Source organism: Ceratosolen solmsi, unplaced genomic scaffold (assembly GCF_000503995.2).
Source record: "Ceratosolen solmsi marchali unplaced genomic scaffold, CerSol_1.0 scaffold12, whole genome shotgun sequence".
In the NCBI taxonomy this organism is placed as follows: Eukaryota; Metazoa; Arthropoda; class Insecta; order Hymenoptera; family Agaonidae; genus Ceratosolen; species Ceratosolen solmsi.
The window spans coordinates 521,516-536,881 of record NW_011948456.1 but is presented as its reverse complement, the minus strand read 5'-3'; the positions used below and the strand labels follow the sequence as shown (position 1 = coordinate 536,881).

Below are 15,366 nucleotides of genomic sequence, written 5' to 3'. Positions count from 1 at the left end.
ATTCTAAATGTTCAATTTGTACAATCAGTATTTAATTCTTTTATTACATTTAGAAGAATCAGTAATATAAACAAAAATAAAATCTTGTAATACATTAATATTTTAAATAAAACCGATATTAGTTATTATTAATAAATTGAAAAAGGTTGAATCTGACATATATTAATTTTTTAAAATAAGAGTGTATTTAATTTTTATCATAAAATTGTTCATACCTTTGTAAATTCATTTTTCTTAAACAATTTAGTAGTTTTCTCTTTATTTATTTTTTGTTTATATCTTATAGTATTAAATTGATTTTATTCTAATTTCTTGAAGATTTTATTCAATTAGTTGATGCATATGTCGTATCTGAAACAAGGGATACAAATTTACAATTAAATTTTATGTTAATTTTTTATTAATAGTTTCAAGAGTGTGTAAATAAATTATACATAATACAAAACCATTATTATTATATAGAAATTTAAGTTTTAAATGCATACTTTTTTATAGTTATAAAATAAAGTTTTGTTTATTTATTATGTATGTTTGTATTCAGAATTTAATTGAATTTTTACAATAATGTAACGTATCATCTCATTTGAAAAGTATTTTCAATGATTCAAATTTATGTCTTCCATCTTACTATTTATTTGTTTTCAACTTTTCTCCTTTTAATTAGTTTAATTTTATTTACTTTTAAAACTGTAAAATATTTTGTTCCATTCATTTTTTTTGATTTTCTTTTATATTTAATTTTTCTTTATTTATGTATTTTGATAAGGTCCTTTCTTGATATTTGACTGATATACCTATATCTTTTATTATTTCATAACTTTTTTTACCTTTCTCATTATTTTCTTGAATTTTAATATTAATTATCTTTCTATTGCTTATTTTGATAACATTTGATTATAACCTATGTTATTTCTTTTAAAACTTAAGCATTTTTATTATTTTTTTATTTTATATATTTAAATTTTATAAGTTTTATTTTCCATAAGATGATTGTACATGTCTAATTTTTTAACATAATTTTGAAAGTTCCCTTTACTTGACAGGTGATTTTTATTTCTGTAATTCTATACAATTTTGTTCTACTATTTTCAGAATTTATATTTAATTTACTTTCAAATATTTGATTCAAGATTTTTGTCTACAAATATAATTATTTGCATTCATTATATTCCAATTCAAATATTTTCTTGAAATATATTCACATTCTTTGAAATTTTTAGTTAATTTTTATACCAATATTTTATTTAAAATTCTCATTATATTTCATACCATATTAATTAATATAATTAATAGTTGTTCATCTCTTTTTACATTTATAGATTAGGATTATATTTACAATAGGATTCTATTTACAATGTCTTGATATATCATATAAGTTTATAATCGATACTAAATAAGTACTTGAATAATTTAATGAAATTTTATATTTTTATAGATACTTCTATAATTTATTTATTTATTATTGTCTTATTTGATGCAATTTTGTAATAATCTGCTGCTTAAATTATATAAGTTAAAAGACTTGTATTATACTCATATAAGATTACATTACAATTTTATTATTTATTAACTTGAATTTTTTAAAAAATTTTTCTGCAAATTTAATATTTTCTTGATATTATTAATGTTAACTCACTAATGCGAAAAGTATTAAATTTCATTATTTCAATCTCAATTATCAGGATCGATAATTTTTTCTGTTCTAACATTGAATTGATAAATATTATGTTTGAATCTTAATTTACAATTGATATGTATTTAATAATTATATTATTATAATCATTATAAATAAAAATTATTCTGCAAATTTTCAATTTTTCTGAAGCTTCCTTCTTGTAAAAATATTTGTTTTATTTCATTTCAATAGCCTAATAATTGTAGATATTTCACTATTATATTACATAATTAGACATGATATAATGATTGCAGTCTATATTGAACATATTTTACAAATGTTTATTATTACCTTTTTTATATTTGTTATATATTTATATGTTGTTGTGTAATATAATTTTAATATAAATATAATACTAATATAATATACGTTTAAACTTAATATTTAACATAACTGAATAATCACTCATATATATTTTTCCTTCTGCTATAGAAACAATGTTAATGAACTAAATTACATATTTATCTATACGATTATATTATATTATAATATTAGATTTATTTATCACAAATAACAGTTTATGTTCTTTGTTGATATTACGATATCTATTGATTAAGTTAGATCCAGAAGGTGTTCTAAATTTACTGATTTATTTACAAATATAGTCCCATAAAATAAATAAAATTTAAATTAATAATACACTTAATAATATATATTTTCTACATATATGGAAAGTCATGATAACTTATTTATTAAATATTGATACCAATCTTTTTATTTTTAATCAATTTATACACTCTATATGTATTTTAAATGTATTTTACATTCACATGTATTTTAAATTGAATTATATATTAATTATAGACAGACAATAAATGTCAAAGAAAAAAATTATATAAATATTTAAATTTCAGAAAATTAGCATTTAATAAAATTTGATAATTTCCTTCTATTAAATGAGAAGTATAAATTATATTATACTTATATCAAATTTTCCAAAAAATTCAACGCCAAAAAATCAGAAAACTAAAGAACAAGATGCAAAAAATGATCGGAATATTTTTTAAATTTCATTAAAATGTAATATTTTTTCAGTATATTATGTTCTGTATATTTTAAATAACATTTGTATTAAATAAAAAATTCAATATATAAGCAGTAATTATAAATGAACATTAAAATAATTACCAATAGTTTTTTATGTTGAAATAATTTTAAAAATGATTTCAAATCAAGAAATAACACCAACTTTATTACCAAAACCTACCTTTATTATAGCTAACTTGAAGTTGCTATTAAAATTTAAAAAATAAATAATGTAATTTCTATTCCATGAATTAATTTATTAATGTCTTACAATAAAATTTGTAATAGATTTAATATTTTCATATATCACATACTATTATTAAGAGATTGATTATGAGAATGCTTTCTAGAAATTAATATTGTGATTATTGGTAATAAATATAAAGTATAATAATTTAGAACACAAACTATAAATCAAATATCATTATCTGCTCTTAATAATACAAACAAAATTTTTTATATTTATTTTACGAAAATATCAAAGAAATATTAGATAAAATATAGAGAAATTAATTATTTGATATATATCCTTATATATTTCTGTTTGGTTTAAAAGTTATTTATCATATTAATATAAATATAAATTAATATCATGTTAATCATAAATATGCATGTTAATCTTTCAAAAATGAAAATAATTTAATAAAAATTACAGTACAGATAATACAAAAAAAATCTTTCACCCAATCAGAATATGCCTATTGTTTATATTTATACATTATATTAATAATACATATTTATTGACTAGCAACTTACAAATTTTTCATTAAATCGACAATTGTATTGACTTTTATGAAATTTTTCATTTTTTTTTTTAATTCTTAAAAAATAAGTTTCCCGTATATATTAAAATTATTTACTTAAATTATTTATAAAAAAAGTTACAACAAAATTGAAAAGAGAAATAGTCAAAGAGATTGAATTACTTTGCCAAAATATTACTATTAATAATACGCTATTATTACAAATATAAATACTACACTATAAATACACTATTCTTACAAATTGTATACATTCATTTATTTAGTGCGATTATCGTATGTAATTTAAATAAAATAAATTATAATACTTATATTAATTTGCTCAATCCTGATTGTTATTGATTTTATTTGCTCATTACAATTTTATTAAATAAACATAAAAAATCTTGATAGGAACTTCAGATTCTATAATATTTTAAAATGCTTACAAATTTGTTTTCTAACTAAATTAATTTTTCCATTATTAAAAATTGCTAATAACGTACTATTTTAAGTATTAATGAGACAAAATATTTGATAGCAAATTTTGATATAAATATATTGCATTATTATAAGCAAATTCCTTTTTTAGGTAACATTTTTATAGAGGATTTAGAAAGTAATATTTTTAAGGTAATGAATAAAATTACCTTTTATTTTGCCAGATAATATTTAGCTTAAATGAAATTGTATTTATAGAATAACAGTGTACCCAATAATGAATTCGACAACAATTTCTTTTCAGTTTCTTATATTACAATTTTAATTATTTTTATTTATTGTAAATTTGATTTGATAAATTAGAAAGTTGATCATTCGCCAGTATGATGATTCGATTCATTTCTGATATCCTCATTTAAATATTTAGATTGAATATTTATAATTATTTATAAAGTATTATATTAATATTTTGTAAGTTATTTATTCGGTAAAATGTAATAATTGTATTACGTTGAAGTTTATACATTCGGATGGTTTCTATAACGAAGAAATCATAGTGTTTGCTTTTGAAATCATTTGTCTATGTACAGAATTTCATTATTTAATTTAATAATTTATATATTATAAATAATAACTATTTACATATAATATAAATAACTATTTATTAGTTTAAAAATATCTTTTATTTAATACATATTAATTTTCTTTTATATTTGAGATCATTTCAGTTACTAAAAGAAAGAATTTTATATTAGTACATATATTTACAAGTTACTAATCAAGCATTTATTCTTATACTTCTGTTCAATTCATAATTTTCTTAGGATACGCCTTTCTTGTCTTCATTCGCATGAATTTTATTACATATTGTATAACTATTTTATTTATATATAAATTATACATATTTATATATTCTTTTAATATATATAATAATTACAATTTAAATACAAAATCAAATTAACAAAATCATTACTATCAAATTGTCTACATATATTCATGCATGTAGTGGTAATGTTTTATAGTGTCAATTAAGTTGTTGATGCTATTCATAGTTTTTATAAAAACAGATTTGAACAACATATTTATTAATAGAAATTTATAGTTTATTATATTTTCAATTTGAAATCTAGGGAATAAAATATATTTCTCATTGTTTGCTTATAATAATTCTTATCGATAATTTGATTTTATTTTTCTTTACTTGTTTAACTATACGTATGAAAAATACTGACGGTAGTTCTAAATCATTCTATTAATTCTTTTTTAATTCTATGTTAATTCTATGTTTTTGTATTTAATAATCATCGGCAATTATTTTTGCTAGTTATTTTTTAGCTCAACATGGTCGGTTCTGTAAATATTGTTCGAGATTGGAGCAACTTCCAAGAATAAAAAAGTTAAGAAAAATACAAAATCTCGGATGCTCATGTTTGTAAACATGATTCGGCTTATTCGTAAATTGTCGACGCCTTAATTTCAAATGTACTACAATATTGCCGCATAGCAGCGTCGATGAAAATTCTCGAACCTTCCAAGGCAGTGTCCTTCGGTACTTCTCGAATATTTTGGAGCTCAGTTTTCTGACGTCATCAACATTTTCGGCCTAGCAACAAGCTTACCAGTGTTGCAAGCTACTACGCGTATATTTAAAAGCAGCTCGCCACGCACCGGGCTGTCAGTCATCAGTTATGGCTCAGGGTACTATCATCTATTGCTCACTCATTTGTTATCGCGCACCGTATTTTCTCAATAAATGAAGTTATAACTCGCAATTACGAAGCTCAGCCGCATGCCTAGCAAGCAGCCTACAATACACAAGAATTTAATTCTACTATTATCTACAGTAAAGAGTTAGTCATTCTACAGTGAAGCCATAATATTTATAACAACTAAGTACGCCAAGCCAAGCAGTCACCAGTACGTAGTGTTGGTAATTTATAAGGTATTACCAATTAATTATTCGTCCAAGCTAATCACCCATGCTCAAAACACGTTCATAAAGAGTCTGCCACGAAAGGCACAAATTCTTTCGCGCTCCCCTTGGAGCCCAGTTACGCCCTTTCGTACTCCGCCTGGGAGCGCAGTTACATCCCTTCAAACTCCCCTTGGAGTAAGGTCAACTTTATGGCAGACTCCTGTTTTTAAAATAGTCGACTATAGGCTCTTAATACTTCGTCCTTCCACGCTCGCCTTGGAGTTCAATTACATTCTCTGAGTACCTTCACTGTAGAGAACCGTCGTCCATTTCCCTAAAGCAAGGACAGGTAGTGCAGTACGCTCACCCAGCGCATTCACTGCAGATATCCCTCATTCTCTTCTCTAGTCCGCATTAGCTACAATACTCCCATGCTCCCCTTAGAGCATCGTCGATCCTACGGTATACTGTCGTACGCAAATAGTCGACTATAACCTCATAATATCAAATCCTTCCGTACTCGAAAGTATATTATTTACTGTTCTTGCGTATGACTAACTTTCTAACACTCCGATACTCCCCTTGGAGTATGGTCGAATTTACATGATAACTACCACAGAGACATTGATATGCCCCCCACCCTTTTTTGAGCATGATTAATTTTGATTGATTAGCATGGTCGACTGCTCATGCTGATCCCTACAACGCCAGTATAAGCACAAATCAACATTCATTGCAATTTCTATAACATCAACGACATCGCCACTATCACCAGGGTGCAACCGCGTCATTATAATAGAATAATTCCCCCTCTGCCATAAGAAGTGAATACAGAACTACAATAATGTAATTGTCAATAAAACAAAATAAACGATGTCCTAACCTAAGTTACACACTGTACATATTTACAGCCCTTCCACATGTGTCATTTCCTTCGCTAAGGCAAGAAACTAATCCACTGAATTATTGAATTGGCAGTTCGAGCCACAAAACAAACCCTCATTTAATGAGCAAATATAAATTCTTCATTTTCTTTAACATTGACAGGATTTTTTTTAAAAATTCGTTTTTGACCACAGATCTTTAATGCGTTAAATTATAGTTATTCTTCTTTTACAGTAAACAACTACTTGCAAAAAAGGACGGTTAATATTATTATAGATTAATTTAGTTAAATTATTGTTTATTTGCTTCATTATAAAGTATTAAGTAATCTTATTAGAACTCATTTATTTTATTTAATACTAAATTAAGGCAATGCATAAGTATGAGTTGTATATATATATAAATTTTTTTTTATATGATTGCTTTTTAGTCTGTTTTAATTTTAAATACTTTTATCTGTTCCTGTTCAGATTAATCATTAAATTGAAATTGCTTATTATTATTATTATTGCGTTACACTAATGTTTTTGAATACTTTATGTGATTGAATATTTTTATAGACATTCCTAATTATACAACATGATATACAAAAAGTTTCGTTTTCTTACAAAGCTATCTTGTTGTCTTTATACAAAATGTTTTTTATTTTAATAAGAATACAACATAATTTAAAAAGCTTTGTTAATGCGAATATTGAAAAATTTGAAACAGAGAAAATTGCTGGCAATACATAAAAATATTATCACAACAATTATTATTAAAACATTTGGTAAATCAAATATTTAAATAAAACCATTTTCTATACAATGCTTTATATCATTTTGATATAAAATATAAATGTTTTCCATATAAAAAATAAAATTTAACTAATATAAAATAATAGTATATTTAACACTATAAGAATATTGAATATTTTACAAATTAAATAATTATTAATCATACGTGATTCAATATACTTTCTTATGTTAATTAAAACAATTACTTTACAAATCCGAATAACAAGGGCTGACGAACTCTTCAAGGCTAGATTCTAGTGACGTCACTTTAACAATCAGCATGACAAGAGTGATCCAGAATTCACCGAAAACGCAAGCCTGTACTAGGATATTTAAGGTGACGCGCTTGACGCTCTCTCTCTCTTACTAGTTCAATCAAGCATTCATCAAGATCGAATCACCGTCCTACAGATCGAACCCAGCTCAGCATAAGCCAAGCTAGTCTCGGCCACCCAACACTGCACAACATGACTCCAGCTCAACGGAAGCCAACTCACTAGGCTCACCAACGCTACAGAAATCGACTACAGTCAACGGAAGCCAAGCTCACGGCCTACCAACGCTACCACACGGATCGACCTCAACACACGTAAGCCACGCTATTACACACGTTCTTACGTACCATCAATGCAACTGAGATCGACTCCACACACGTAAGCTACGCTATTACACACGTTCTTACGGATCACTAATACACGGCCCCCATCAACTAAGTAAGCAGCAATACTAATAAGTGGTATACGATACGAGGAATACTCCCACCCGTCAAGCAGTGACGTGACACGGATATCACCCCTCCACTAGATCGCTACAGCGTACATCTCGCATGCGGCAATGGCATCATCACTGCCCCGCATCAGTGACGTCACACAGGCGCCCCCCACTCAGGCCGCTACAGCTCTTTTCGGCAGCGACAAAGGCGGCACCATCGCTGCCCCATATCAGCGCGAATCTCCCACTACCACTGTGAGTTCATAACTACGAGTAGGAGAATCAAGCACCAAGCCATCAAGAATACACTTACAGGATTCTTGTCGCTCATATTAATTGAAGAAACTATCCTTTATTCATTGTTTCATATATTCAAGTCTACATCGATAGACCACTGACGATTTATTATATATTATATTCAATAAAAGGAAAAACACTACGTTCAAAGGCAGTGTTGAATTATTGCATTGTCCCTTCCACTTGCCAGCCAGCCTCCACCCACCATCACAGGAAGGCTTTTAGTCTGATCCCAGACAATCGCATATTAACTAATAGAATACTGTTCGAGAATGCGAGAACATTTTTCCTTTTTTGTCAGTGCAATAAAATATCTGGCAAGTAACATCGTCAAAATTGTATTTAGATTTCAAATTTCGCTTGCTCAAAATTATCAAGCACTAGTGTCATAAAACATCTGGAAAAACAATACCATAAACACGGGAAAACCTATAGTTAGATATCTGCATTTTCGTTCCGTTCGGTAACTACTTCAAGCATTACTGCAAGCAGTCCTTCCTTCCCCTTCCCGCTGTCGACAAGTTGCAATGCTGTCACCAGATGTATCAGCGTTGCCCGCCCTTTCCGCTGCCGACATGCTGTCGCATGCAGGAGCAGCAACGAGAGGTCTTCTTGAGACCAAGAGATGAATCATGAGATGATTCCAAGGGAGCTACGACAATCCGCCTATCAGAGTCCGAAGACGCGTCAACGATTAGTCTTCGTAAGTAGTATTTTTACTACAATAATTACATATATATTGAGATTCAGAGTATTACATCGACAAGCATTAAGGACGAGGAAGCTCCTCTTAAAACGACAGTACGGAATAAATTCCAGTACGCATCGTCAAGTTCGCGCCCGCAAAAGGGGCGTCCCTTTAAGCAACCTTCACCTTAGTTCAAGTTCGGAAGCTTATGAAATTAAGCAACACACAGCGCCAGTGTCGACGAATCAAGTTTCGCGCCATTCTGCGGTAACATTCAGTCATTACGCTGCATTCATAATCTCAACCACACACGTGCTCATTCAAACAGCGCTAGTGTCGACGAACGAAACTTCGCGCCATTCGACATTCGTATTCAACAATCAAGCTGCATAGATTACTGTACGTTTGCCTCCGCAACACATTAATTCAATCCAAGAATTTAGTTCTACAAGTAATAATAGTAATACTAGTCAACCTTGTCATTAATAAATAACATAATAAATAGCATATACTTCAGCCATATCTTTATTGTATTATTATAATATCCCTTCCACTTGTGACCTGTCATCGCTACCACACAACACTCGTGCTCTCTGAGTTGTCAACGGCATCAAATTGTATCCGTTGAACCGCCCTTGATAAAACAAGTCGGAATGACGAGTGGCATTATGTACAAATACAATTGTCAAAATCTAAACTTTAATACAAGTATTTTCTATTTTTATGCATATTTTAATATTTGTTTTTATTTATACTTCTTGCTAAAATTTAAAATTTTGAAATTCTCTTTATCTCTACTGTTGATAAAAATTATGGTTAAATTCCCAAATTACTTATGAACTTTTCGATTTTCATCTATAACGTCATTATAGTGGTTTAATTGTTTATTATGTAATTTTGAATAATAAATATTTTCTAATCTGAATGTATTTAAATTATTGGAAATATGCATTATGACACTGAATGAAATATTAATGTTTTATAAATAAGCTTTTAATAATGTATGGCTAAATTTCCAAATATTACAATATAAAAATATAAATTCTAAAATGGTGCTTATGTAAATAATTATTCTTCTGGACTTTTATTAAATAATACAATAAAACAATTATTTTTAAACTCTCGAAACACTATCTATTAACATTTTAAAGTGTTTGTTTCACGTTCAATATTAATTAGTTCTTGTCCGTTAGTAAATACAAAATATATTTTAGTTTTTAATTCGCTGATAAAATTATGATTAAAAGAATTTTTTAAACTAGTTAAATCATACTACTGTATTAACTTTAAATCAATGTTATTTTTAAAGAGAATATTAATTTACTCAAAAATACATTAAAAATTCTAATTCGATTTACGTATCATAACCTTAGTATAGAATAAAGAATTATAGTAATAATAAAAATATTTCAAAACGATTGAGGCAAGTTATTACTACAGATTTTTATAACCACGTTTAACCTTCTGTTAAGTTGAAATTTATATTTTGTAAGGTTTTTGGAATCAATATAAATTAATTTAAATGAATTCATAATTCCTAAAGCAATATATAATATATATCCTTTTTAAATTGTTCAAAAGAACAGAATAAAATAAAATTTTTAAATTCAAAAGCAATAATTATGAACTATTGTATCAAATACCAATTTATGTATCTGTAATATAGAATAATAAATTTTTTTTAAGGTAACTAATTCATTTATATACTTACTATTGTATCAACAATTTTCGATTTTATATTTAAAGAAATTCTCAATTTCCACATTATGAGTTTTATATGTTAGATCGAAATTTTAAAATCACAGTACTTATAGTATATGTAATATTTAATAATCATGAGTCTAATATGTAATTTAATTTTAATAAATAATTTTTCTTTCACAATGGTATTTAAAACCTACCTTAAATTAAATATAATAATAATTCTTTTAGTGTTGAAATTAAAATTCTATTACATGTTTAAATCGATAAAGTTTATTAAGCATTATTTTCTATATATATTTTTAAAATATTAACTATTTTTTATTAACCAGTATTAAATTTTACTTATACATAGGGTAAAATGTATCAGGTATTGTGTATTTTTCTAATTAATGTTTATGGATTCAATTCTGTGGAATCTGAGGATCAAATTGCACTTGATATACCATCACATTATCAACAAGTAAGTTATTCTATTTTTCACAATAAAATTTTTACAATTTTTTTACATTTATAATTATCCATACTACATTAATAACAAAAACATCATATTTAAAGAAATTGTGTTAATGTAACAAAAAATTTACCTAAATTATTAATTCATAATCATTATTCTAAATTTTGAATGTTATATTACAAAATATATTTTTAATATTAGCAGCAGTGGCTATTTAAAATAATTACAAAGAATAGTTGAATAATTTTTTATTTATTTTAGTACCAGCAGCAGGTGCCACAAACACAGCAGACACATACTTTACATTATCAAGTTTCAGATAATCCTGCTCCTAACTATGAACATCATCATCATAGTCATCCTCAGCATGTTCTTAATGTAGCTAACATTGCTCAGGAAAAAGCGTATGTTAGTTTTAATTATTAAAAATTTATTAGAAAATCTTAAATTCTTAAATAAGAAATACAATTTTGAATATTATTATAATATAACCATATATTGAAAAAAAATTCTTATCCATATATCCCAAAAACCATATATTGAAGTCAATTCTTAGTACAATTTTAATATTTTAAACGAAAACTATGACAATAATAGTAAAGTAATACTTTACATACAGGATTTAAAAACAATTATGTTATGATAATATACGTATAAATGTTTTTAGACATATTGCAGAACATTTGGATGTACCAATGGATACAAATAAAATGTCAGAACAAGAATTACAATTCCATTATTTTAAAATGCATGATTCCGATAATAATAATAAACTTGATGGCTGTGAACTTATAAAATCTTTAATTCATTGGCACGGTAAATATTTTATAGATTATTTTAGAACAATTTTTTTTTTTTCATTGAATCTTAAAATATCGCTTATGGATTAATTACAGAAGAAGGAAATAAAGAGATTAATGGTGGAAATGTTGAAGGAAAAATATTCAAGGATGAAGAATTAATTACATTAATTGATCCTATTCTTCAAATGGATGATTCTAACCAAGATGGTTATATTGATTATCCTGAATTTATTCAAGCTCAACAACGAGCTGCTTCACCAAGTTAACAGCGAACAATTTGTAACCGCCTGGTTAATAACAGTAACAATAACAATAACATCAAAATTGTATCAAATTATTAAAATATTACAATTGTATGTATTTTTTTCATAATGAAATAACTACTTCAATGGAGTATGTATGATTACAATTTTTTATGAAATAAAAAATCAGTGTATTATAAATACTTAAAAATGGTACGTTTTTATCTGTGCACTATGCTTACAAATAAACTAAAAAAATTAACGTTCATTTTTAAAAATAATATTTAACAATTTATGTTTATATTGCATAGTATTTTTCCATTTATTATGCATGATGTGATATAAATTTAAGTGAATTTTACTTATTCTGACTACTAACAATAAATAATATATAATAGTATTGTACAAAAAAAATTTAGAATAAATACAGTGTTCATACAACATATCAAGTTTATTTGTGAATAAATAAAATAAAATAAAATAAGTAAGATATATAGTTCTTTTTAAAATTATATTATATATATTATATGGTCTCATTGGTTAACAAATAATGACATTTTAATATGAAAAAAAAGATTTATTAAAAAATAATGGTATAACTGAATAAAAATATCTGTTTAATTAGTCATATCAAGTATGGTCAAATAAATACATATTGTATATTAGAAGATAATAAATTAATTTAAAAGAACAAAAGATTGTTATTAAACAGTTGCTACACAACAAAAAGCAATACTAATGTAATAAATAAATGTTTAAAGATCTTTTGTTTTTAATATTTTTTTTATTGTCTATAAGATTTCTGTGTTTTATTATAATTATTCACAAATTTAAATGCATATTTCAAATAGATTATCATTGATTTTGATTAACACAGCATGATAAATTCTATTATATATATTTAACAGAAAGTAAATATTAAAGCATACAAATAAGAAATATTCTTTGGTAGAAATTATTCTAAACTTATTTGAATGTTGCAATATAATAATAAGATGTATATAGTTGACCATTATAAAATCATATTAATGGAAGGAAAAATGTAAACTAATTATTTAAAGTAGAATTATTACTTGATGAATTTCTATTTATATCAAGAACTTGTAAGATCTTACAATTTTATTTTTAGGCAAAAGATATGTACAGTATACGTTGAAAATATATTTCAAGAATACTATGGGGCTTGGATTTGATCAGCTAATCTATTGTGTATTAATTAAATCTTGAGCATAATATTCTACATTTAAAACTTTTAATTATTTTCTAATCCATCCATATATCTATCAGTACATTGAAACGATCCTTAACATATGCACATTTTATTTTCTATTGTTCTAAAAAGAAGTTTCCACCTAAACTTGGAAGTACTAAATCAGTTACATTAATATATTTTTAAGGCAAAAAATTATAGCTGATACCCAATCTCCTTATATTGAAATAAATACCATTAATACAGTAATTTATTTTCTATAATAATATATTTCTCTTAATCTACGAATTGCTTTTTGATTTTTTTACTATATAACTGATCTCAACTCAAAGAAAACTGCAGAAAATTATCATTATTGACAAAATAGTGCAATATGATAATCATTCATTGGTTTAAAGAATATTTTTCTAAAGTGGTTTGTTACAATATTTTTAAATTCAATTTTATAAAATATACAAATAGCAAAAATTTTTTCTTTACCAAGGCACATTAGTCGAATAAAATAAAAGAACATATATATATATATATATATATATATATATAGATACATACATACATACATATATTCACATTCATTTACAAAATATCAGGTTTTTATTAAATATTAAATGAGTTTTGTATTTATAAGTTAAATTTTAAAATAATTTCATGTAATTGTTAATACGGGATAAATTATTATTTTCAAGTTTTATATAAATGTAAATGTATTATTTTTTTTATAAAGGTAAATCCTTGATTAGATGCATAATAAATAGTAATGCATAATGGTATGATTTATATTAATTACAATAAATGCTATTTGTATAATGTTTAAACTACATAAATATTTCTTTGAATGCAGTTCAAAAACTAAGACATTTTTCTGACCTTATTACTGTCTATATTTAACTAAAATTTATCAGATTTTTTATGATGTTTTTGTATTGGTTGTTAAATTATTAAACAACTTATTTTAATAAACATCTTATACAATATGCTTGAAAAATATTTTAAAACAATATTAAATATAATAGAATTTTTAATAGCATTGTTCACTCATTTAATTTTTAATTTAATGAATTCAATATATTCTTTAACATAAAAACAATTGTTATTACTTCTTTTTTTTTATTAACTTTTAATTACACACAAAATTATCTTTCTTATACAAGCAATGACCAATATATTTTCTCTATATATAAAAAATTACATAAATAAATTAATAATAAATAATAATATAGTACAGTATATAGTTATCTAAAAATAGCATATAAAATTTATCATGTAATTACATATTGTTAATTTATAATGTATTTCAAACGAATTACTATATTTGTAAGAAAATATCTGAAACTGCAGGAAATATTCTGTTTCTATTTAAAATATAAATTATATAGGAAAATGTGTACATTACTACACCTTCACACAAGTTATATTTTGCTATTACATTTTCATTCATAAATAAAATTATATTTTTGAAAAATGTGGAATTATAATGTAAACAAAATTATAAATAAGTATATAAGAAATAAAAATCTAAATAATTTAAATATAAATATGTTAAAAATTATTAATACATATAAGGAAAAAAACTGTTCTTACATAAACCAGATAATTATATATATGTATACACTCAAATGTAACTCAAATATAAGATATGAATAAAAAATATAAAATTTTTTTAAATTATAAATTTCACGAATCTACCTAAATGCACTTCGTGACACAAAATTTAAATATTATTATATAAAAAAAATGAGTAAAAACATTAATTTAAATAATTTATATATTATTGTTTAAAAATGTTTATTATAAGCTAC

General features: G+C 24.7%; 1 protein-coding gene across 1 annotated transcript; it reads left to right on the top strand.

The window, feature by feature from the left end:
- The first annotated feature begins 10,472 nt into the window (after positions 1 to 10,472).
- LOC105366794 (multiple coagulation factor deficiency protein 2 homolog) lies at positions 10,473 to 12,568 on the top strand. Its single transcript, XM_011505352.1, has 5 exons — positions 10,473 to 10,577; positions 11,211 to 11,318; positions 11,574 to 11,716; positions 11,980 to 12,128; positions 12,209 to 12,568. Exons 2-5 carry the CDS (start codon positions 11,217 to 11,219, stop codon positions 12,379 to 12,381), a joined length of 567 nt encoding a protein of 188 aa, XP_011503654.1. The 5' UTR covers positions 10,473 to 10,577; positions 11,211 to 11,216; the 3' UTR covers positions 12,382 to 12,568.
- Positions 12,569 to 15,366: the final 2,798 nt, after the last annotated feature.